Here is a 25442-nt window from a genome sequence, read left to right on the forward strand (position 1 = left end):
TTAACAGTAGTGATAGCAGTTCCTCACCAGTCATTGGAGTGGAAATTGTTTTGAATGGTTCCTGTCAAATAAATGAATGTCCATTTAAAGGCAGGCATGTTTTTTTCAGAACTGAAATGTCAGTTGGTGGAATGAATCTTCTCTCATAAACTGGGAACACTTTTTTTTTTTAGAATTTCTACAAGTTAAATAAAGATTCCAAAATTTGGGAGTATTTCCAGTGGCATAATTAGGAACTAGCTAAAGAATAGGTTTAAAATTTCTCACATAAGCTTCCTCAAGCTTCAGGGAGTGGATGTGGCTTAAGAGGGTTTGGCTCCTGGTGCCTCTTGAAAAAGGAAAAACAAATAACAAACAAAACAAACAAACAAAAACCAACTCAGGGAAGTCAACTGGCTCAGCGGTTTAGGGCTGGCTTCCCACGTACAAGGTCCCAGGTCCCCAGCTCCTGGTACCTCAAAAAAAAAAAAAAAGCTTTAAGAAAGTTCAGGTTGATCCAGAGTTTCCATAAGATTATCAAATATCTAATAAATTTTCCCCAAAATATAGCATTGTCAGGCAATGTGCATGTTTTCCTATTTTTGAGCACTAACCCATATGTTTTCTAGATGAATTTGATTTTGTTTTAGATTATTCAGGGATTGTCAGAACGGGTGTTGGTTTAATTTTGATTATGGATTACTCTTTTATTCCCATTAGAAGACAGAAAAATTAGAATATATGTGAGTTTTCCTATTTTTAAATGAAGTCAAAGGTGATGCTGGACCATGATCCTATTATTAAGGGAATTATTAATTTAGTCAGGGTACAACAGAATTTAGGGACACAAAGCTTAGCGCTTCCCATCTCTTCTACTTATATTATAATATGTGTCCTACTAGTATAAAAATGTAACATACATTTATAAATAAATTTAGAATAATTTTCCACAGAACAATGATTGCAATAATTTTTTCTCGTCTTTATATTGTTTGCATATACATTGATTTAGAACCAATAATATTTTGGAGTGGAAGCAGGACAGCAAGAGATAAAATATAAACCTCTATAGCTCTCTTGAGTTTGAAAGCCTCCTTTGGAATTCTTGACTAATTTCCTTTGAATTTACCTTTTCCCCCACAAGAGTTATATTTCACCACACTCCTCTCTAAAGAAAAAATTTAGAACCACTATTATAGTTTCTGGGCAATAATGAGTGTTGGATCCCAAGGGAATAAAAGGTTATGTCTTAATAAAATCATCATAGCACAGAATCACCTTTAACTAGCTTATAAAAAAAGTAGCAGATCAAATATATTCTAATTTTTCTGCCTTCCTATGGGAATAGCAGAATACTCTCCATAATTAAAAAAAGAAAAAAGGAGAAACACTTCATTTTTATCCTGTATAGTTCTTCCTTTCACTAATCCATGTTCCTTTTAGAGTAATCTTTTATGTGGACAGATCAAGTGGAAATTTAGGTAAAAACGAACATCAGGGACCCACCCTCTGTACACAATTGCATATCTGTGAGCTGTGGTTCTTCCTCCAAGAGAAATAAATACTACATATGTTCCTCTGTGTGCTTGAGTTTGCATGTGTTTATATTCTTTATGATTTTAAATTCAGAGCTCAATAAGTTCTTATTAATCAGGTTATCAGATCATTTCCTTGTTGTCTTGATAGTACAAAGGCCCTGAAGAAAACTTCCACCTATTTTATATTCTAAGTTCAATTTGTCATCCTCATTCGTTCATTCAGTAAATATGCATTAATATCTCCTAGGTGCCAGGCACTCTTCTAGATACTAAGACACGTCGGGCACAATTCACACAAAAATCACTGCATTCAATTAGCATTGTAGTGGAGAGGACACTAAATAGACAAAGAGGAATAAACACTCATGATAGTAATATCTTTATAAGTGTGACGAAGATAAATACATCAGGGAAGGGTGGCAGGGAATCTGGAAGGGCTGCAATTTTAAGGGAAGGGGGTCGAGGAAGACCTTGGAAAGTGTGTTCAAGCAAAAACCTGAGGGAGAGAAGGAAGCAGTGGATGCAGGAGTAGAGTGCCCCCAGGGGAGAGACGAGCAAGTGTGGTGTTTAGGTCAAGAAGGTGAGGAGAAATCGGAGAGTGGTAGTAAGAAGTTCAGGTTACCTGGAGGTGAGGAGCAGAAAGTGTTTCTAGAAGGAGGGAGTGAACAACCATCTAAAATGCTGCTAAGTGGTCAAGTGAGATTAGAACTGAATATTGACCGTTAGAGTTAGTCGTGTGGGCATCACTGGTGAACTTGCAAAGAGTCGTTTCAGTAGAAACAGTCAGGGTGAAATCCTGGGGGTGAGGGGTGTGTTTAAAAGAGAAAGGATGCACCTGAAATGGATTCAGTGAAGAAAATAAAATCATCTGAGCTTTACTACAAGGAGGAGTAGAGAAATGGGGTGGTAGTAGTAGAGGGACAGAAGGTCAAAAGAATACATATTTTTTGAGATAAGTGAAATCACAACTTTTTTTATACTGAAGATAAGGGAATGAACCAGCAGTAAAATGATGAAGCAGAAAAGAGAGGAGAAAATGGTAGTGGTGGTGATTTTTGGGGTAGGGGGAAAGGAGCAGGATTCAGTTCACGAGGATAAGGTTTGGTTTTAAACAGGAACACAGGTTACAGTATAAAGAGGAAAGGGAAAGTATATGCACAGCTGCTGGTGGGCAGTAGCTGTGAGTGTGAGCTTGTGCAAGTTATTTCTGATTGCTTTTTTCCCCTGTGAAATAAGAAGAAAGTATTGTTAAAGCAATAGAATAAACATACTGCTACTTGAATACCTGAAAGCAGCATATGGAGGCATATTTATTTGGGACCTGCTATTGCAAATTAATCTTCCTTTCTTTGACTTGAGACAAATATTGACTGCCTGTTTTCTTTAACTTAGCATTTGTTTATCATTTCAGCTAGAATGTTATTTCCTCCATTTCCTACTTCTCTTTTGCTCTCACTATGCTCCTATTTATAATAGTAAATAACATGTAATATGTGAAAATACACAGCAAACTGTCAGGCATTCAGCAAGTACTCCCTAGATAATCAATTGAATAAGTATCACCTGTTAAATGTTGGGTTGAAAATTTACATCTCCAAGAAGCCTTCCTTTCTCAAGCCCATTCTGAAAACTCCTCTATTTTCTATTTTAAAACCAATATCTTGGGAAGCAGACTTGGCCCAGTGGATAGGGCATCCGTCTACCACATGGGAGGTCCGCGGTTCAAACCCCGGGTCTCCTTGACCCGTGTGGAGCTGGCCCTCGCACAGTGCTGATTCATGCAAGGAGTGCCCTGCCACGTAGGGGTGTCCCCCACGTAGGGGAGCCCCATGCGCAAGGAGTGCGTCCTGTAGGGAGAGCCGCCCGGCGCGAAAGAAAGTGCAGCCTGCCCAGGAATGGCGCCGTACACACGTACACACATACACACGCAGCAAGATGATGCACCAAAAAGGAAAGAAACACATATTCCCGTGCCACTGACAACAACAGAAGTGGACAAAAAGAAGAATACACAGCAAATGGACACAGAGAACAGACAACCAGGGTGGAGGGGAAAGGGAGAGAAATAAATAAAATAAATCTTAAAAAAAAAAAAATCAATATCTTGTGCCCTGACAGCAGCAGTTAGACAGGGTACCACTGCTAAGGAAGACTCGTGGGATTCAAAATGACAATGCTCAAGAATATAGTTTATTGCAGAAAAAGACTACAAAATAGCAACAGCATTAAAGTAAGGCCATGCATCACAATTAAAGGTTTCTTCAGGTCAGGAGGTTCCCAGAAGCAAAAGTGAGCTCCAATTGTTTTCTCTCTATAAAAGTTGTTCAGATGCAATTTCTGTCACTGATCAGAAACCACTGACATGTCTTTGGAACACCTCAAAAACAGGGAACCCAAAATGCAGTCTCAGCTGGAGCTTTCTGCACCCTGTCAGTCTCATAAGTGTATTTTTTTAAAGATCTATTTTATTTATCTCTCCCCTCCCCCCCATTGTGTGAGCTCACCTTGTCTGTTTGTCTGTTCATTGTGTGCTTGTGTTCTTCTTCTTCTTCTTTTTTTTTTTTTTTGGAGACAACAGAACCAAATCCAGGATCTCCCAGGTGAAAGGGAGGTGCCAAATCACTTGCGCCTCTTCCCTCCTCCATTCCCTGTTTGTTGTGTCTCTCATTCTGTTTTCCTCCTTGTATCTCTTCACTGCATCATCAGCTTGCTGCACCAGCCCATTGTGTCAGCTTGCTGTCTTGCTCGTCTTCTTTAGGAGGAACTGGAAAGCAAACCAGGGACCTCCCATGTGGTAGGTGGGAGCTCAATTGCTTGAGCCACATCCACTTCCCATAAGTGTATTCTTGCTACACAAACCCACCCAATAGCAGAGTCCTCCAGGAATTTCACAGACCAGGCAAAAATCATCACTCTCACTCATATCAATAAATCCTGGGAAGCAGTTGTGGCTCAACTGATAGAACATCCGCCTACCATTAGAGGGTCCAGAAGCAGATGTGGCTCAACTGATAGAGCATCCACCTACCATATGGAGGATCCAGGGTTTGGTACCCAGGGCTTCCTGATGCATGTGGCTAGCTGGCCCATGCGCAGTGCTGCCACATGCAAGGAGTGCCATGCCACATAGGGGTGTCCCCTTTGTAGGGGTGCCTCACATGCAAGGGGTGCACTCCACAGGAGAACGGCCCCACCCCAAAAAAGCATAGCCTGCCCAGGAGTGGCACCACACACACAGAGAGCTGATGCCGCAAGATGATGCAACAAAAAAAGCAACAGTTTCCTGGTGCCACCTGACAAGAATGCAAGCAGACACAGAGGAACACACAGTGAATGGGCACAGAGCTCAGACAATGGGGAGGAAGGGGAGAGAAATAAATAAAATAAATCTTAAAAAAATAAATAATCCTAACAAGGTATACAAACCTCCCCCAAACTCCTTGCACCAACAGTTACAAAGCAACACTCAATCAATCTGCTTCATGATTTGACCAGGGTCAGTGCCATTCAGGTCTCTCTCCAGGCCACTCTTGCCTTCTGTGGGAGTAAGTGTAGCTTAAAGACAAGAGAATGTAGAAGCTCGTGGTGATCACCAGAATCACAGACCTGCAGTTTCTTGGAGAAAGATTTTCAAAAACCTCTTTGCATGGTAAATGCTTTCATGAACTAGTTAATTTCTAGTTTATTCCTCTCCAGGTGTGAGTTTAGGCCTCTGATTTGAGATCTTTCTTCTTTTTCAATATAAGCATTTAGTGCTATCATTTTCCTTCTTAGCATTGTCTTTGCTGCATCCCTAAAGTTTTGATATGTTGTGTTTTCATCTTCATTTGCCTCAAAATATTTTCTAATTTCCCTTGTGATTCCTTCTTTTACCCATTGGTTAAGAGTGTGTTAATTTCCACACATTCATGAATTTTCCAGTTTCCCTCTGTTGTTGATTTGTAGCTCCATTCCATTGTGGTTGAAAAGATACATTGTATGATTTCAGTATTTTTACATTTATTGAGACTTGTTTTGTGACCTAGCATATGGTCTTGCCTAGAGAATGACCCACGTGCACAAGAGAGGAATATGTATTCTGCTATTGTTGGGTGAAGTTTTCTATACATGTCTTTGTCGGTTTGTAGTATAATCCGAGTCTTCTATTTCCTTATTGGTTATCTAGATGGTTTACGCATTGTTAAAAGTGGTGTATTGAAGTCTCCTACTACTAATATAGAACCATCTATTTCTCCTTTCAAACCTTTAAATATTTGCTTCATGTATTTTGCATCTCTGCACTTAGGTGCATGTAGATTTTTAATTTTATATCACCTTCTTGAATTGATCTCTTATCAGTATATGGTGTCCTTTTTGACCCTTGTAACAGGTTTTGACTTAAAATGTATTTTTTTAACAAATCAATTTTATTAATATGTATTAATAAAGCATACAATTCATCAAAAGTGTGCAATCAATTGTATTTGGTATAATCGCATAGTTGTGTGTTCATCACTTCAATCATTATTAGAGCATTTTCATTATTTCAATAATAATAAACACAAAAGCAGACAAACAAGAAAATTCTTCAGCTCTCAATCTCTCTCTGTTTCCCCTGCTTCACATATTTAGTATTTCTAGCTATTCTTCACAATTATTTATTTATTAAGTAGTTTTATTGAGATATATTCAAATACTATACAAACTATCTAAAGTGTATAATCAGAATTTATTGAAGTATATTACTCATACATAAACAATAAGTGTATAGCAATAGTTGTGAAATTACAAAACAAACATATGTAGCATCATACAGAACTCTCATAATCCACCCTACCACCAATACCTTGTATTGTTGTTAAACATTTTTAACTAATGATTGAAGAACATTGTCAAAATATTACTACTAACCAAAGTTTTTCCCCTACCCACCCTATTACCTTTATATCAATTATATATGAACAAACAAAAACAATAAGTGTATAGTAAAAGTTATGGGCTTACAAATAAAACATGCATCATACAGGGGTCCCATACATCAACCCTCCACCAACACTCTGCATTGTTGGGAGACATTTGTTACAGATTATGAAAGAATATTGTCAAAATCTTACTACAAATTACAGTCATTAAGATGTCAATTCTACTCAAATTGATATACAGATTCAATGCCCTCCCAATAAAAATTCTATCGGCATTTTTAAAAATTGAAAACATGATTATCAAATTTATTTGAAAGGGTAAGAGGTCCTGAATAGCCAGAAACACCTTAAAAAGGAAAAACAAACTCTCATCTCCAGACTTTAAGTTATATCACCTAGCTATAGTGGCAAAAAACAGCATGGCACTGGCATAAAAACAGACACATAGACCAATGGAACCAAATTTATGGTTCGAAATATTAGGTTTTTTAAAATTTATACTTACCTTTTATATAAATGGAATCATACAATATGCTACACAATACTTTTAGATCGTAGAACCACAATCATACAGTATTTTTCCTTTTATGTCTTGCTTGCTTCCCTCAACATAATGTCCTCCAGGTTCATCCATGTTGTCATATGCTTCACAACTTCATTTCTTCTTACAGCTGCACAGTATTCCATCATGTGAACACACCACAGTTTGTTTAAGCATTCATCGGTTGATAGACACTTGGGTTGTTTCCAACTTTTGGTGATCATGAATAACAGGGCTATGAACATAGGGGTGCAGATGTCTATTTGTATTTGTATCAGTTTGTATCACTTCTCTCAGTTCTTCTGGGAGTGGTATTGCAGGGTCACATGGCAAATCTATTTTAAACTTCTTTAGGATCTGCTGAACTGTCCTCCACAGAGGCAGTACCATTCTGCATTCCCACCAACAGTGAATAAACGTTCCTATCTCTCTATATCTTCTCCAACACTTGCAGTTCTGTGTCTTTTTAAAAGTGGCCATTCTGATAGATGTGAAATTACATCTCATTGTAGTTTTGATTTGCATTTCCCTAATCATTAGTGATGTAGAACATTTCTCCATGCTTTTGTATGTGTGTGTGTGTGTTTGCCATTTGTATTTCTTTTTTGGACAAATGTCTATTCAAGTCTTTTGCCCATTTTAAAATTGGGTTGTTTGTCTTTTTATTGTTGATTAGTTATAACATCTCTTTATATAGCATGGCTATTTTTGTATATGTGGCTTCCAAATATTTTCTTCCATTGAGTCAACTGTCTTTTCACTCTTTTGACAAAGTCCTGGGAGGTGCGAAAGTGTTTAATTTTGAGGAGGTCCCATTTATCTATTTTTTTTTCTGTTGTGTGTGCTTTGGGTGTAAGATTTTAAGAGACTACTGCCTACCACAGGATCTTGAAGATGTTTTTCTATATTTTCTTATAGAGTTTCATAACTGTCTCTTTTATATTTAGGCCCTTGAATCATTTTGAGTTAATTTTTGTATGGGGAGAAAGATAAGGGGTCTTCTTTCATTCTTTTGGTTATAGATAATCAGTTCTCCCAGTACCATTTGTTGAAGAGATTGTTTTGTCCCATTAACATGGACTTGGTAGGTTTGTCAAAAACCAGTTGACTCTAGAGGTGAGGGCTTATTTCTGGACACTCAATTCTATTCCACTGATTGAAGCATTTATCTTTATGCCAGTTTTGCTGTTTTGACCACTGTAGCTTTGTAATATGTTTCAAGTTCAGGCAGTGAAATTCCTACCATGTCAGTCTTCTTTTTTAGAATACTTTTGGCTGTTTGGGTGCACTTTCCCTTCCAAATGACTTTAGTAGTGCTTTTCCTAATTCTGTGAAATAGGTTGTTGGAATTTTGATTGGTATTGCATTGAATCTATAAATCACTGTAGGTAGAGTTGACATCTTCATAATATTTAATATTCCAATCTGTGAACATGGACTGTCTTTCCATTTGTTTAGGTCTTTTTAATTTCTCTGAGCATTGCTTTGTAGTTATCTGCATATAGGTCCTATAATTCTTTGGTTAAATTGATTCCTAGGTATTTGAATCTTTTTATTGCTAGTGTAAATGGGATTTTTTCCCTGATTTCCTTCTCAGATTGTTCAATGCTCATGTACAAAAGCATTACTGATTTTTGTGTGTCAATCTTGTATCTGCCACTTTGCTGAACTCATTATCTGAAGTAGCTTTGCTGTAGACATTTCAGAATTTTCTAAATATAGGATCATGTCATCAACAAATAGTGAGATTTTCCTATTTGGATGCCTTTAACTTTTTCCCTTGTCTAATCGCTCTAGCTAGAACTTCCAGTACAATGGTGACAGTGGGTACCTTGTCTTGTTTCCAATGTTAGGGGGAAAGTTTTTAACCTTTCCCCATTGAGTACGATGTTGGCTGTGGATTTTTCATGTATGACTTTTATCATATTGAAAATTTTTCTTCTATTCCTATCTTTTGAAGTGTTTTTGTCAAGAAATGATGCTGAATTTTGTCAAATGCCTTTTCTGCATCAATCAAGTTGATCATGTGGTTTTTTCCTTTCATTTTGTTAATGTGGTGTATTACATTGATTGATTTTCTTATGTTGAATCAGCCTTGCATACCAGGAACAAATCCCACTAGGTCATGATGTATAAGTCTTTTAATATGCTGTTGGATTCAATTTGCTAGTATTTTGTTAAGAATTTTTGCATTTATATTCATTAGAGAGAATCGTCTGTAATTTTCTTTTCTTGTAGTATGTTTATCTGGCTTTGGTATTAGGGTGATGTTGGCTTCGTAAAGTGTGTTGGATAATTTTCCCTCTTCTTCAGTTTTTTGGAAGAGTTTAAACAGGTTTGATGTTAATTCCTTTTGAAATTCTTGGTAGAATTCACCTGTGAAGCCATCTTGTCCTAGATTTTCTTTGTTGGGAGATTTTTGATGATAGATTCAATGTCTTTAAGTGTGATTGGTTTGTTAAGTTCTTGTAGTTCTTGTAGCGTCAGTGTAGTTTGTTTATGCATTTCTAGGAATTTGTCCATTTCATCTAGGTTGTCTAGTTGGTTGGCATACAATCTTTCATAGTATCCTCTTACAATCCTTTTTATTTCTGTGGGATCAGTCGGAACTTCTGTCCTTTCATTTCTGATTGCATTTATTTGCATCTTCTCTTTTTTTGTGTGTTAGTCCAGCTAGGGGTTTGTTAATTTTATTGATCTTTTCAAAGAACCATATTTTGGTTTTGTTGATTTTCTCTATTGTTTTTGTTGTTGTTGTTCTCAATTTCATTTATTTTTGCTCTAATCTTTATTATTTCTTTCCTTCTGCTTGCTTCGCGATTGATTTGCTGTTCTTTTTCTAGTTTCTCTAATTGTACCATTAGATCTTTGAGCTTGGCTCTTTCTTCTTTTTTAATATAGGTTTTTAGGGCTATAAATTTCCTTCTCAACACTGCCTTCATTGTATCCCATAGGTTTTGATAAGTTGTGTTCTCGTTTTCATTTGTCTGAATATATTTACTGATTTCACTTGCAATTTCTTCTTTCACCCACTGATTATTTAGGTGTGTGTTGCTCAGCCTCCACACACTTGAAGATTTACCTTTTTCTTGTCTATTATTGATTTCCAGTTTCATTCCACTATGATTTGAGATGGTGCTTTGTATAATTTCAGTCTTTTTATATTTATTAAGAGCTGCATTGTGCCCTAACATATTGTCTATCCTCTAGAAAAATCCATAGGCACTTGAGAAGAATGTACAACCTGCTGAGTTTGGTTATATGTCTGTTAGGTATAACTTGTTTATCATATTGTTCAAGTTCTGTTTCTTGTTGATCTTCCGTCTAGTTCTATCTAACGATGTGAGTGGTGTGTTGAAGTTTCCAATGATTACTAAAGAGATGTCTATTTCTCCCTTCAGTTTTGTTGGAGGTTTGTCTCGTGTATTTTGGGGCAGCCTGGATAGATGCATAGATATTTACAATGGTTATATCTTCCTGGTGGATTGTCCCTTTTATTAATATATAATGACCTTCTGCATCTCATAGCTTTTTGCATTGAAATTCTGTTTTGCCCTTATTAGTATAGCTACCCCTGCTCTTTTTTGGTTACTATTGGTATGGAATATCTTTTTCCAGCCTTTCACTTTCAGCTGGTTTATATCTCTGGTCTAAGGTGAGTCTCTTGTAAGCAGCATATGGATGGCTCATGTTGTTTAATCCATTCTGTTAGCCTATATCTTTTTTTATTTCTCCCCCTCCTCTATTGTCTGCTCTCTGTGTCCATTTGCTGCATGTTCTTCTGTGTCTACTTGTATTCTCATTAGGTGGCTCCAGGAACTGATCCTGGAACCTTGTGGAGTAGGAGAGAGGCAATCATCCTCTTGTGCCACCTCAGCTCCCTAGTCTCTTGTTTCTCTTATTGACTCTCCTCTGTGTCTCTTTTTGTTGCATCATCTTGCTGTGTCAGCTCTCTGGGCGGGCTGGCACTCCTGTGTGGGGCAGCACTCCTGCATGGGCAGCACTCCTGCACTCCTGCACAAGCAGCACTCCTTGCATGGGGCAGCTCTCTGTGTGGGCCAGCTCACCACGCAGACCAGCTTGCCTTCATGGGAAGCCCTGAGCATGGAACCCTGGACCTCCTATATGGTAGACAGGAGCCCAATTGCTTGAGCCACATCCATTTCCCAGCCTCTATCTTTTTTTTTTTTTAAAGAGCTATTTATTTACTTTGTTTTTCTTTATTTATCCCCCTCTCCCCCAGATGGTTCTCCTGTCTCTCTGGTCATTGTTTGCTCACCTTCTCCAGGAGGCACCAAGACCTCCCACATGAGAGGCAAGTACCCAATGGCCTGAGCCACATCCCCTTCCTGTGGGTTGGGGTGTCTGCTGTCTTGTGGCATCTGCTTCTTGTGGTGGGAGGCAGTGTCTAGCTCATTGCAGTGGGAAGCAGTAGCTGCTCATCTTCTTTAGGAGGTACTTGGACCTGAACACGGGATCTCCCATATGATCCCAACTGGTTGAGCCACATTAGCTTCTGGCCTATATCTTTTGATGGGTAAATTTTATCCATTCACATTCAGTAACATTACTGAATGCATTATTTACTTCCACCATTTCATTATTTGGTTTTCATATATATGTCCTATCATATTTTCATCTTTTTACCCTTTTGGTTATCCATTCTGCTATTCTTTCTTCTATACTATCCTCCAAGCCTCTCTCTCCTGTCTTCCTTTGATATTTCCTACAAAGGTGGGTTCTTTTTTATGAACACTTGTAGTTTCTGTTTGTGAATATTTTATACTCACTTTCATATTTGAAGGACAATTTTGCTGGACACAGAATTCTCAGCTGGCAGTTTATCTCTTTGAGTCTTCCAATTGCATCATACCACTGTCTTCTCACCTTTGTGGTTTCTGATGAGAAATCTGCATTAAGTCTTACTGGGTGTCCCTTGTATATGATGGTTTGCTTCTCCCTTGCTGCTTTGAGGATTTTCTCTTTATCTTTGACGTTTGACACTTTGAGTAGTATTTGTCTTAGAGTAGGTCTATTCATATTTATTCTGATAAGGGTATGTTGTTCTTCTTGGACATGTAAGTTCACTTCTTTCATGGGAGTTGGGAAAATTTCAGTTATTATTTCTTCAAATACTCTTTCTGTCACCCTTCTCCTTCTGGAACTCCCTTGACATGTACATTGTTGTGCTTTGGATTGTCATTCAACTCCCTGAGCTTTTTTCCATTCTTTTGTTTCTATTTTTTCTCTCTTCAATCTCAGTTTTTCTGTCTTTGGTAGCACTTATTTTTTCTTCTGTTATTTCAAGCCTGCTGTTGTATGCCTCTAATGTGTTTTTTATCTCACCTATTGTGTATTTCATTCCCATGAGCTCTGTTACTTTTCTATTCAGGATTTCAAATTCTTCTATGTCTTCTATGTCTTTTGGATGTCATTCTTCTTTTCTCCATATTGCATGTTGTCTTTCAACTCATTAATTTGATTTTGGAAATTTGTGCATATCTTGTTAATTAGTTCTGTCAAATCCTGTGTCTCTCCTGGGGTTTTGCTATATTTCTTTTCTTGGGCCATGCCTTCCATTTTCTTAGTACGGCTTGTAATTTTTTGCTGATGTCTAAGCATCTAATTAGGATGTAGTTTACTCATATGCTCAAAATCTTTCTCTTTCATAGGGATTTAGACAGGAGGCTGTGTGTTACTGCTGCTCTTTGATTCTTGGTTCAACCTGGATCATTAGGATTGTCCCTGTTAGTTGCTCAAAAGTGGACCCTAGACGTAGTAATGGGTTGCAGATTTTCTTCCAGGGCATTGGGGAGGGAGGCTATAAAGCCAGAAAAAAACTAACATTTTTAATTTTCTCACATGCACTACCTTGGTCTGCCAGCAGATGGTAGTCTTTGGCAACCCTCTCAGTTCAATGCCTGGTGGGAGTGTTTTTCCTGGAACACAGACCAGATGAATATGAAAGAGTTTCCTGCCTGGAGACTAAGACCTTTGTACTTCAAACAAACAGTTCCCCAGCCTTCTCTGGCAGCCCCATCCCTTTTTCATGGGTAGGAAATAATTCCACTCCCCTCTGTATCCTCACCAGTCCCGGTTAGCAGAGAAGGAGATTGGGAGGGTCAGATTTTAGTTCCTTGCAAGCTCCCAAGGCCAACAATGGCATGGACCCACCTGGCCTGGAAGGGCTCCTGGGGCACAGCAGATCAAATCTGTGGGTCAAAAGCTGAGTCAGGCTTAAGCCATGTCCCTCTCTCTCCCCTTTCCTGAGGAGGTACATCCTCAGTAATCAGTCCAAGCTAGAAGAGTGGGAGATTGAGAGTTAGGGCTCTCCAGTCCCATGTCATTTCCAAAGGTAAACAATGGCACAGTCCCACCTGGCCTGGAAGGGCTCATGGGACACAGCAGACCAAATTTGTGGGTCAGAAGCTGAGCTGGTCTTAGGCTGTGCCCCCCTATCCTTTTTCTTGGGGTGGTGGATCCCTGGAGGCCCTTTTGTCTGTAGCTGGCTCAGAGGTCTAAGAATTCTAAAGTGTCCTTAGTGTGGAGCAGGGTGCCTGCAGTAGCACCCACTAGTTTCAACTCCCAGTTTTGCTGTCACGATTCCCCTCCTTTGTCCCTCTCTGTTCTGGGTGGTGTCCAGTCTTCACCTGGTGTCCAAAATCCTAAAAAATCTTTCTCTTGGCTGTTTTAGACTGTCCTTTAGCTATTTTTCTGGAAGAGAAATATGTTCCATGTCTTTGTAGTCTGCCATCTTCCTGGAAGTCCTCTAAAGTTGTATTTTATCTGCATTTAGTATAGTTATCCAAGCTCCCTTTTGGTTTTATTTGCATGGAGTGTTTTTTCCCTTCATCCTTTCATTTTCAAGCTACTTGTGTCTTTGAATTTAAGTGAATCTTTTGTAAACACCATATATTGGGTTATATCTTTTTATCCATTCTGCCTATCTCTGCCTTTTGAATGGAAACTTTAATTCATTTAAATTTAAAGTAACTACTGATAATGCAGGACTTTCTTCTGACATTTAGCTACTTAATCTTTGTAAACCTTATACCTTTTTTTGTCCCTCAATTCTTCAATTACTGCCTACTTTTGTATTTATTTGATCTTTTGTAGTGAATCATTTTGTGTTGCTTATTTCCTTCTATGTATAATTTTCAGATATTTTCTTGTGGTTACCTAGGGGCTTAAATTTAACATCCTGAATTTATAATGCTCTCATTTGATTTGATACCAACTTTACTTCAATAGCATACACTAACTATGTTTCTCTACCCTTCCATTGCCCACTTTTGTTGTACTTGTTAAAAATTATATCTTTATACATTGTATGTCCAAAACCATAGATTCATCATTATTTTATATGCATTTGCATTTAAATCCTATAAGAAGTAAAAAGTAATGCTTACCAAAAGTACAATACTGGCATTTATGGTTTCCCTGTGCCTACCTTAACTAGAGGCCATTATTTCTCTGTGCTTGGTGTCCTTTCTTTTCAGTCTGAAGAACTCTCTTTAGCTCTGCTTAGGACTGGTCTAGTGGTGATATATTCTCTCACCTTTTGTTTATTCCAGAATGTCTTAATCTCCCTCATTTTTCAAAAACAGTCTTCCTGGATATAAAATTCTTGTTTGGCAATTATTTTTCTTTGGGGACTTTAAATATTTCATCACTCTGCCTTTTTGCCTCCATGGTTTCTGATGAAAATTGGCATTTAATCTTATTTGGTCTCCCTTGTACAGGAAAAATTGCTTTAATCTTGCAATTTTCAGAATTTTCTCTTTGCCTTTGGCAATACAATAGTTTTATTAAAATATGTCTGGGCCTAGATCTCTTCAAGTTTATCCTGTTTGGGATTCTTTGGGCTTCTTGAGTTTATATAGTCAAGTTTTCATTAAATTTGAGAAGCTTTTTGATATTATTTATTTGAATATTCCTTCCATCCCTTTCTCTCTTTCTTCTCAGCTCCAGTAATGCATATATTGGTATGATTAATGGTATCCCTCAGGTTTCCTAGGCTTGATTCACTTTTCTTCATTCTTTTATCTTTCTGCTCCTCATCCTGAATAATTTCAATTGTTTATCTTTAACCTCACTGATTGTTTATTTTGCCAGCTCTAATTTGCTATTAAAATGCTCTAGGGAATATTTTTATTTCTCTTATTGTGGTTTTCAACTCAGTATTTCTATTTTGTTCCTTTTTTTTTTTTTAGGAAGTTCTGGGTATTGAACCCAGGACTACCCTGATTCCTTTTTTATAATTTCTCTGTCTTTATTGAGATATATTTCAATAATGATATATATCATTTTCCAAATATCTTTCAGTTCTTTCTGTTTTATCTTTTATCTCTTTGAGCATATTTAAGTTCTTTTTTTAAAAGTCTTCACCTATTTTTTTCTGTTGTTTTATTAGGTAATGGGGGCTATGGATTGAACCTGAGACCTGGTATATGGGAAGCCAATACTCAACCACTGAGCCACACTGACTTCCCTGAGGTGGCTTTTTCATTGTTTTTTGCTTGTTTGTTTTTTCAGGAGACATGGGAACTGAGCCTGGGACTTCCCAGGTGGGAGGCAGGCATTCAACCACTTGAGCCACATCTGTTCCCCTCACCTGGTATTTACAAGGTCTGGTGTTCTTCATTGATAGTTTCTGTCATTTTATCTTGTTCATTTGGAAGAGCTCTCATATCTCTTTCTTTGATTGTCTTGTAATCTTCTGTGACACATTGTACATTTTAATATTTTAATGTGGTAACTCTGGAATTTAGCCCTGAGTTGTCTATTCCTTAAGTTTGTACTGAGATAATAAAATGACAAAGATTTCCTTGAGTGCAGGAGCTAACAAAAGAGACAAGCCCATTCCAAAACCATCTTTCACAGTCCTTGCAAATTGGTTCTATGTTGGCTGGTGCTCTCCTTCAGAGTTTAGCTCTCCCATCGAGAATACAAGCCACACTGACTTTGAGCCCCCATGCACCTGCTCATGGCATCAGGGGAAAAGATGCAGCTCCAGAGAATGTACTTTCACATAACTGGGGCCACTCGGCCCTATGAGCAGTGCCTTTTACCTCAAGTGACACAGCAGCCTGAGGTAAAAGTGCAGGATCTTACCTGGTCCAGCGAGCATACCTCTTGTCCTGGACGAGCTCTCATGGCCTTAGGAATTTTGCCATTTACAGGGATCTGAACGCCGTTTTTCTCACTATGGACTCGATTTCCCCTTCCCTGGGTGCTCTATTGTACACCTTGAATCTGGTAATCCTCTGCCCCTGGCTGCTCTGATTTGATTATTTCTTACGCTTATTTAACTGTCCACAGGCTGCTTCTGGGTGTAAGGCGAGTTCTGGGGCAGCAAACTGGAGACACGAGTCCTGGTTCATTCCTTCGCACTGCCACCAGAGAGGCTGTCATGGACATACAGACGTCCATGTGCACATAAGGGACCCCCTGGTCCCCATGGAGCAGGGCCAGAACCCCAGTGAGGGTGTGGGAGAGGACAGCAGGTCATCATGGGCTTTCCTGCCAGTTTTAAGTTGATTTGTTCTTGATTTGGCACTTGCCCAGTTACTGAAACTCTACGTGTTTTCCGTAACTCCGAGGAAGATGGCTCCACTAACTGTTCAAAGATCCTGTGGGGAACAGACCCTGGAGCGCGTGATGCTGCCGTCCTTGTCAACCATTAGCTCCTTCTTATGCTAGATTTGCTATTCTTAGTTTTTCATATTATTTGGCATTTTTCTACCATGTTATTTATATTTTTATTGGATTTTGTATGGACTATTTTCATATTTTATATACGAACATATTTCTTAATTATAAACATTTTCCTGGGTTGATTAATCTGGAAGAGTTAGTATGGCACTACATATTAGAACATATAAATATAAATCCTGAACAGAAGATACCTTAAAAATTTTGAATCATTTAAAAAATCTTGCCAAAAAATCTAGGAAACTACAAACATATTCATCTTGAACTGAGGAAGAATTTCTTAGCTAAGACTAGAAAAGTAAAGTCTATGAAAGAAACGATAGAACTATCTGGCTTATGGTAAACAAAATTGCTTTATATAAACCCAGGTAATAAAAATATTTCTATGGTAAATTAAATGGAAGTCTGTTTTATGGTATAAACATTGATTTAAGTTAGAATTTCAGAGCAAATGGACAGTTTTCTTTTCTCTGTGGCTTTATAGAACTTACTTTTTCTTGTAAAAAGAAACCAACTCCTGGTTTACTAATAGCACAAAATTCAATTTTCACTTAAAATGGGGTATTTTAGTCCCAATTATCATTCCTTTAGTCTTGGAAAAAGTTGAGTTGGTCTCCCGAGAAAAGGTATTTCTGAATAAATGTAAATTGAAATATCACTTCACACAGATTTTCTCCCTCCCTCTTCTCATTGGAAATCACGGTCAATTACCATAAATCACAGTGAGAATTATTTTTCCCTGTAGGCCAGAGCACACACCAACATTAATAAAGAAAGTTCCCTCGTCTTATTTATTTTGCAAATTTGGTGAAAATATTTTGGAAAATAAGCTTAATTCTTTGCAATGTGATGTCAGGAAACCACATTCTCGTGACCTGCAATATTGTATTCCTTATTCTCATATTTTCTGAGTTAATCTTAAAGGGGGATCTCATAATTTGTTATTTAAATTGTGAAACAAAGGGAAATTGAAAAACTTCATTGTATCAGTTTAACAATTGAATAGCTTATGAAAAGTCTGTTGACTAGGCATGTTTCTAATTTGTCCTATTTGAATTCAGAGTTTCTTGAACTAACCCACACAGACTCAAACCATTCTATTTCTAGTGCTTAAAATGGAGGTACGTAGAACACTTTTCTGAAAATTATTACATAAAACAAACTGAAATTTGAGTATCCCTAGCAATTATCTTATGGATTATTTTTTCATTCATTTCTACTTTAAAAATTGGACTCAGCCTCAATTTCTTTATTCCATTTACTTGTACCTGATACTATTTTGCATTTGTTATCTCTACTGGAAATTAAAACTTAACAGCAAAGCAGTTGGGGTTCTAATGTTTAATCTGCCCCTTAAAACTTGGAAAAATCACTAATTTCAAGTTTCTGTCTGCAAAAGTAGTATTTTGTGAAATGGGAAAAAGTATATTGACTACCCCTCTCCTTATTTCCTAAGCTAAACTGCAATGTTGTATGAATAAATTAATGCCATTATTTACTACTTTACTCCAACTGGAAGACAGGCATTCAGTATAGTATTTTAAAGTTTTCTATACATTCACAGAGGTATGATAATTTGAGAAAACTTAGGAGCAAACAATTTTGTATGTTAAATGAAAAACAGAACACCAATGTTACAGATTAAACTGCTTTCCTAAACTATTGAGTAACTTTCCTAGTTTTGCAGGGATTTAGCTCTTACCATGTTTCTTAGCTCAATGCTTTCCATAGTAACTGCCTAAAAAGAAGCTTCCAGGACTTAGTTGAGCTTCATCATTTTGCCTATATGTCAAATCAAATTCCTATATGTCATTTTCATGTCATATTCCTATATGTCAAATTCATCAAATGCCTATATGTCATTTTATCAAATGACATATAGGCAAAAAATGTGTGTTTATCTAGGTAATATGAATGAAAACATTCTAAGTTCCATATGGGTAAAAGTGATGAAGCTTCAAACAGCCCCTTTCAACTGCTGCTCTTTTTTCCTTTTTTTTAATCTGCTGCTGTAACCCAGTTTCTATGCTTCCTCACGTTGTTAAAACGTACCTCTGTTGACCAAGGGATTAGTTGTTACTTAAAATAAGAATAATGTTTTCTGGGGATGCTGCAGAGGAATTCAGCACAGTAGCAGGGGAATAGATTGTGTGGCCTTCTGAGGTCAAATGGCTTCCAACCATTTGCACAGGTGTTGATGGATAAATAATCACTTCACTTATCTGCTATGATTTCAGAGATACAGATAAGGGCTTCCTGGTTTGTTTTAATTGTTAACAAATCCTTCCATCCTAATAGTAGTGATAAGAATAACAATTCAAAATTTCAGATTACTTGAATTTTCTGAAATACAAAATTATATGTCAATATCTTAATCAAAAGTTTTCTTAAAGTGGGTACACTTTTGAGATTACTAGGGATTTGAAAGGGGAAAATTTGTTCCCAAAGTGAGCAAAGCAGAATATGAGAATTAGGAGCACTGCAACCCACCCCCCAGTACTTTTGTTCTTTATACTGTCCTGTCCCCATCCCTGTTATCCCCTCCTGTCCTCTCCAGTGTGGATACTTTTTTCTCTTCCTCATACTCTCACTGCTGTGCACAGGGAGGGACATATTCTATGACAGTACATACCCCTCAGTGCATTGTTTTGGTATCCGAAGTAAGTTTATTACTTTTGTAATTACTGAATCTCAGTGTGAGACGGTCAATTAGAAAGTTCATTGAGTTCCTCTTCCGTTACCTTCAACAGAGAGGGCTCCTCGGGGAGGCAGCCTTTAGGTTAAATCGTAGGGGAGAAGTGACAGGTGAGGGCCAGGGAGGAAAGGACATTGGCCCAGGTGAGCGGAACAAACACAGGCAGCCTCCTTAGTGACGAGATGATACCTTCTGAGCAGAATTCAAAGATCGTTTCACTGTTCACTATTACGGTTCAAGTGACCTTATACCTTATCATCCAAACAGGAACACTTCTGAGACTGGAAGGGGCTCTGTTAGTAACTATGTCAGGTCCGGGTACCCTGGGCCATCTGGTCACCCCAGTTATATGGACATGAGGGAATCCATTCAACACTTGAGCCACTCAGGTATGTGAAATCCATCTTTGCTGATGCCAATTATCCTGCTTTTCAGAATTCCTATAATCATTGCAACATTTTTTGTTTGCAAAAAGATGTCCAATGTCCCCATACTCCAGCCATTAGAAAATTTCCATGCTGATTCTTCATTAAGACTCAGTTTTAAGGAAGAATTAACAGTCATAAGGCTGAAGTTTTATAAGGATCTGTGTGTGTGTGTGTGGCATTAAATGCTGGTCTTTATAGAAAAATGCAGAGTGTAAGTGAGTGGGACAGGTTTTAAAGGTTATTATATACTAAAATAAAAGCATTATAATCCTTACTCATTAAAAATTAGAACAAATGGGAATAAAGCTAAATATTAAAGCCTGATTTACTTCCTCCCCATTCCTACTTCCCAGAGGTAACTACTTCTGCATACTTCCAGGTAATATTTTCTTATGTAAATACACAGAAGCATGCTAAATTTCCAGAAACTTGCTTGAAGATACATTTGAGTATCTTTTCTCATTCATCTCTCTATCTGAATTTATATATATATTGTCATTTTTATATATATAAATTGCCATTTTTATTGATAGCTGCATAGCAAGAGGACGTTTTTTCCCTTTATTGGAGAAGTTGTAGGTTTACAGAACATTCATAAAATACAGACCCCATATACCACCCTGTTATTAACACCTTGCATTGGTGTGGAACATTGGTTACAATTGATGAAAGTACATTTTTTATGACTGTACTATAACTATAGGCTATGGTTTAACTTAGGATTCACTGTTTGTGTGGGTTTAGCTCCACGGATTTCTTAAAAATTTTTATTGTGTTACTATATACATACAATCTAACATTTCCCCTTTTAATCACATTCAGATTTATATTTCAGTGTTAATTACATTCAAAATGTGCCACCATCACCACCATCCATTTTGAAAACGTTTTCCCATCATTACAAATAGGAATGCTGTACATTTTAAACCTTAACTTTTCATTCTCCAGCCCCACCCCATCCCCTGGGGATCTATATTCTGGATTCTGACTCTCTGAGGAAGAGGGCTTTTTTGAAGACTTTTTCTGCCACTCTATACTGGGAACTGTAGAATAAGTGGAAAAATTTTAAATATACATGGAATAATATTTCAGAAATTATGTTTCTGTCTTTAAATTCACATTCCTATACCAATAAATAATAAAAAATAATTGAGAATAGTGCTGGTAAGGTAGATGACTGTGGGATGGGTAAGTCAGTTGATGGCTTTGACTTCATTTGTATCTCCAGAAAATTTAGTGCTCTAGACAGTCTCTGCCCTCAAAACTTCAGCATTCCTGCATCATGATAATTTCATCCACATTGCTGTGGGCCATGATACCATGCAATTTTTTTTGAGGTACCAGGGGCTGGGGTTCACTGGGACTTTGTATGTGGGAAACCGGCACTCAAACACTGAGCCACATTGGTTTCCTTGAGTTGGTTTTTTCATTTGTTTTTGCTTGTTGTTTGTTTTGTTTTTTTCCGGGAGGCACCGGGAGCTGAACCTGGGACCTCCCATGTGGGAAGTGGGTGCTCAATTGCTTGAGCCACATCAGCTCCTCGATTTAAATTCAAGATCACATTAATCCTTCACATCAGATACTTGCTATTGCCTCGATTTTGAGGTTAATGGCTTTGGAGGGAATGACAAGCTGTAGTTCCAACTACCAGGTCATTTTCCACTGGTAACCCTAGGAAACAGAGAATGTAAAAATTCCTAAGTCATTCCTTTCTGAGCACCTCAGAGAACTTGGATCATTATGGATCATTTCATCCACCCTTTGTGACACTATGACGAGGAAAGCATTGTTCTCATTTTAAAGATGAGGAGGTTGAAGCTCATAACTGATAAGAAACATTCCCAGGGTGATATAAGTAAAGACTTATATGATCTTAACTTGAATCCAGATCGGCGTGGCTTCAAATTCTATGCTATTAATATCTTTTTATTCTGATTCCATGAAGTCATAAAAGGCAAAAGACATTCCTTTGAAATGTATCTGATTCCTTACTAGAACCTAGCTACATAGTTTTTGGGGGGTGGACTGAACAATTTTAATTGATTCAGATGGTAAGACAATCTCCTTAGCACTGAGGACAATAAGAATGAAAGGTAATATGGCAGGGATTGTGACTGAATTTTCCTAATAAGAGCTATCTAGGGAAAGCTCAACCAAACAAAAATCAAAGAATGAGTTTGATAAAAAGCTGTTTAAATCAGAAATTTACTTTTTAAATTGCGGCTTTCACTTTTGAAATGCAGGGAGTTTAAATTTTAGAAACAGTTGGGAAGATAATTAACATTTTTCAACTCTACAATTTTCATGTGACAACAAATGTCATTTCTGTAAATATCTTCAAACAGGTAGCAAAATGATTACAAGTAACTGAAATAGTCAATAAATACGTGTTAATCGAATTCCTGAATTTTTATGTTTCAGGAAACCAAGATTGGAAACACTGATCATGAGTTGGGAAAATGCGAGCATCCCACAGGAGTTCATCCTGTTAGGTTTCTCAGATCGACCATGGCTGCAGTTTCCACTTTTTGTGATCTTCCTCATTTCTTACATTGTGACTATTTTTGGCAATCTGACCATTATTCTAGTGTCACGCCTGGACTCCAAACTCCATACCCCCATGTATATTTTTCTTGCCAATCTGTCACTCCTAGATCTTTGCTACACCACAAGTACTGTTCCACAAATGCTGGTAAATTTGTGCAGCACTAGGAAAGTAATTAGTTACGGTGGCTGCGTGGCTCAGCTTTTCATGTTCCTGGCTCTGGGGGCCACTGAATGTGTTCTCCTGGCTGTCATGTCCTTCGATAGATTTGTAGCTATTTGCCGGCCCCTCCATTACTCAGTTATCATGCACCAAAGGCTCTGCTTCCAGCTGGCGGCTGCATGCTGGATGACGGGCTTTGGCAACTCCGTTTGGTTGTCTACTCTGACCCTCCAGCTGCCACTGTGTGGCCCTTACATGATCGACCACTTTCTCTGTGAAGTCCCTGCTCTGCTCAAGTTGTCGTGTATTGACACAACAGCAAACGAGGCTGAACTATTCTTTGTGAGTGTGCTCTTCCATCTGATACCCCTGACACTCGTCCTTATATCATATGCTTTTATTGCTAAAGCAGTGTTTAGAATTCAGTCTGCTGAAGGTAGACAAAAGGCATTTGGGACATGTGGCTCCCACCTAATTGTAGTGTCACTTTTTTATGGCACAGCTATCTCCATGTACCTGCAACCACCATCACCCAACTCCAGGGATCGAGGAAAGATGGTTTCTCTTTTCTATGGAATCATCGCACCCATGATGAACCCCCTTATATACACACTTAGGAACAAAGAAGTAAAGGAGGCCTTTAAAAGGTTGGTTGCAAGAGTCTTCTTAAGTAAAGAATAAGAAAAATGCAAATATAAGCTTTGTTAAAGACATAATATTTACTTAGATTACTAATTTACTTTTCTTCAAGCTGCCCTATTTTCATAATTCCTACAGAGAACTAGTATGATGATCTCTGCCAAATAAAATTTCCTTGAGAGAGAGCTACATTACTTTTCGGTTGCCTAAATATATTAAGTCCCCAGAACTGGTCTTCCAGTTCACCAAACACTGTGACTGCCACATCTTCAAGATTCCTCAACTTTACAGATGGGCTAGTACACTTTCGTGTAGCTTGGACCTTTCTGAGGATGTGATAAAATAGAAATCTTCTCTCCAATAATATCATATGTATACATATACATGGAAATTTTTTTCCACAAAAATTAGACCCTAGCTTTAAATTTTTAACAACTCTCTTGTATCAGCACAGTAATAAAAATCCACAATGATTAATCCACAAGGCCTGCAGAGATAGGCAACTTTGCTACAGGACTCCACAGTGATTTTTCTTCTAGAATTTTCCATAGATTCTTCCATTCCCTTGCCATGCTTCTATACTCATGTTTTTATCTTAAATGTAAGGGTCCCTTTTAATGCTTTTTACAGATTAAATCCTATTTAATAGATCTAGCTCAATTCCTGCTTCCTTGAAATTTGTTTTCATAATTCTCCCAACTATCAATATTATCACTATTCTCTTAAACCCTAAAGCATTTATAGTCTAGATTAAAAAATAGCACATCATGCAATAATTTTCCATGTTCATTCTTATTTAATATACTTCTCTTGTGCAATAATTAATTCATTACATTTTAGTGCATATGGTGGTTTAAAGGTGTATGTAACCCAGAAAAACATGTTCTTAAACGTTATCCATTCCTGTGGTTGTGAACCCGTTGTAAATAGGACCTTTTGATGAGGCTACTTCACTTAAGGAATGACCCACCTCAATCAAGATGAGTTGTTATCCTATACCTAGTTCTTTATAAGAGAATGAAATTTAGACAAAGAAAGAAGAAGCCACAGGAAGTATGAAGCTGAAACAGAACCTGGAAGAGAAGGGAGAGACCAGGAGACAACACCGAAGGTTTGTCTTGTGACAGAAGAACCAGGGATGTGAGCAGCCAAGTCCCAGCATGCTGGTCTTTAGGGAGAAAGCATTGCCTTGATGATGCCTTGATTTGGACATTTTCCCTGCTTCAAAATGATGAGCAAATAAATTCCCATTGTTTAAGCTGAGCCATTTCATGATATTTGCTTAAGCAACCTGGGAGACTAAAGCAGTTTCCTTAAGAGAGTAACACCTTCAGAGCTTCAAAATGCTGAGAAATTCCCAAGCATTTGCACCATTAGTTGGTTCTTTTGATGGTTAAGTGATTTGTTCACATTATAATTATTAAATTGCCTTGTCACCCCTCTTTCTCAATTGTTTTCTTCTATTAATACATTATATATGTAAAAAGTACAATAACTGAAAAATATAATCATGTTTCTCCTTAAAACTTACAGCAACAACATGCATTTTGCCATAATAGAATGCTAATAGATAAGAGAAATAAATCTACTTTGCTGAGTCCAGATTTCAGTTCTCTTTTTTCAATTAGAAATCATTATCATCAAAAGAATAAATGGAAGCAAATTCTTTTTTTTTTAAAGATTTATTTTTTTTATTTATTTCCCCCCACTCCCCCCAGTTGTCTACTCTCTGTGTCCATTCGCTGTGTGTTCTTCTGTGACCACTTCTATCCTAATCAATGGCACCGGGAATCTGTGTTTTCTTTTTGGTTTCGTCTTCTTTTTGTGTCAGGGAAGCAAATTCTAATAGACTATATTAAAGCACAACACATAATAAACTTTACAAAAATAGTATAGAAAAGTCACTAGAAAGCACATATTTTAACAAACTATTATACAACTACTAAAATGTATTTTTTAAGACAATGTGATAACAGATAAATTATCTTTCTTTCATCATCCATTAGGTTTCTAGTTACATGTATATTGGAACTTCTCCATCACAATCATCATGTCTCTCTACTCTTTTCTATTTCTTCATTTATGCTTTCTATGCTTCAGCACGGATATTTTCTACAGTCTAAGACTTTTCCTACCCAACCTTCCTTTCTTCCCTCTCCTCTCCTTGGACATCAGAACTGCATAGTCTGGCAGCTTTCCCAGCCTCCTTCAGCTCCCTCCCCATTTTCATTCACAGGTGTTTCCTCCAATAAATCCCTTGTATGTCTAATCTCTTCTTGACATCCACTTTATATAAGATC

The 25442-nt window shown here is 37.5% G+C and overlaps 1 protein-coding gene and 1 non-coding gene across 2 annotated transcripts; both read left to right on the forward strand.

Annotated features, from left to right (window-relative positions):
- Nucleotides 1-15914: 15914 nt before the first annotated feature.
- Nucleotides 15915-16044, forward strand: LOC111761476 (small nucleolar RNA SNORA76). Its single transcript, XR_002794832.1, has one exon. It is a non-coding gene; the product is annotated as a small nucleolar RNA SNORA76 (small nucleolar RNA).
- Nucleotides 16045-22242: 6198 nt separating this feature from the next.
- LOC101439472 (olfactory receptor 2B6) lies at nt 22243-23184 on the forward strand. The gene has a single exon (XM_004481841.1). The coding sequence runs from the start codon at nt 22243-22245 to the stop codon at nt 23182-23184; it is 942 nt and encodes a 313-aa protein (XP_004481898.1).
- Nucleotides 23185-25442: the final 2258 nt, after the last annotated feature.

This window comes from Dasypus novemcinctus, chromosome 22 (genome assembly GCF_030445035.2).
Source record: "Dasypus novemcinctus isolate mDasNov1 chromosome 22, mDasNov1.1.hap2, whole genome shotgun sequence".
NCBI lineage: Eukaryota > Metazoa > Chordata > Mammalia > Cingulata > Dasypodidae > Dasypus > Dasypus novemcinctus.

What these genes read in the sequence shown, in the direction of transcription:
- LOC101439472 (XM_004481841.1), top strand. Translation starts at nt 22,243, where the DNA reads ATGAGTTGGGAAAATGCGAGCATCCCACAGGAGTTCATCCTGTTAGGT.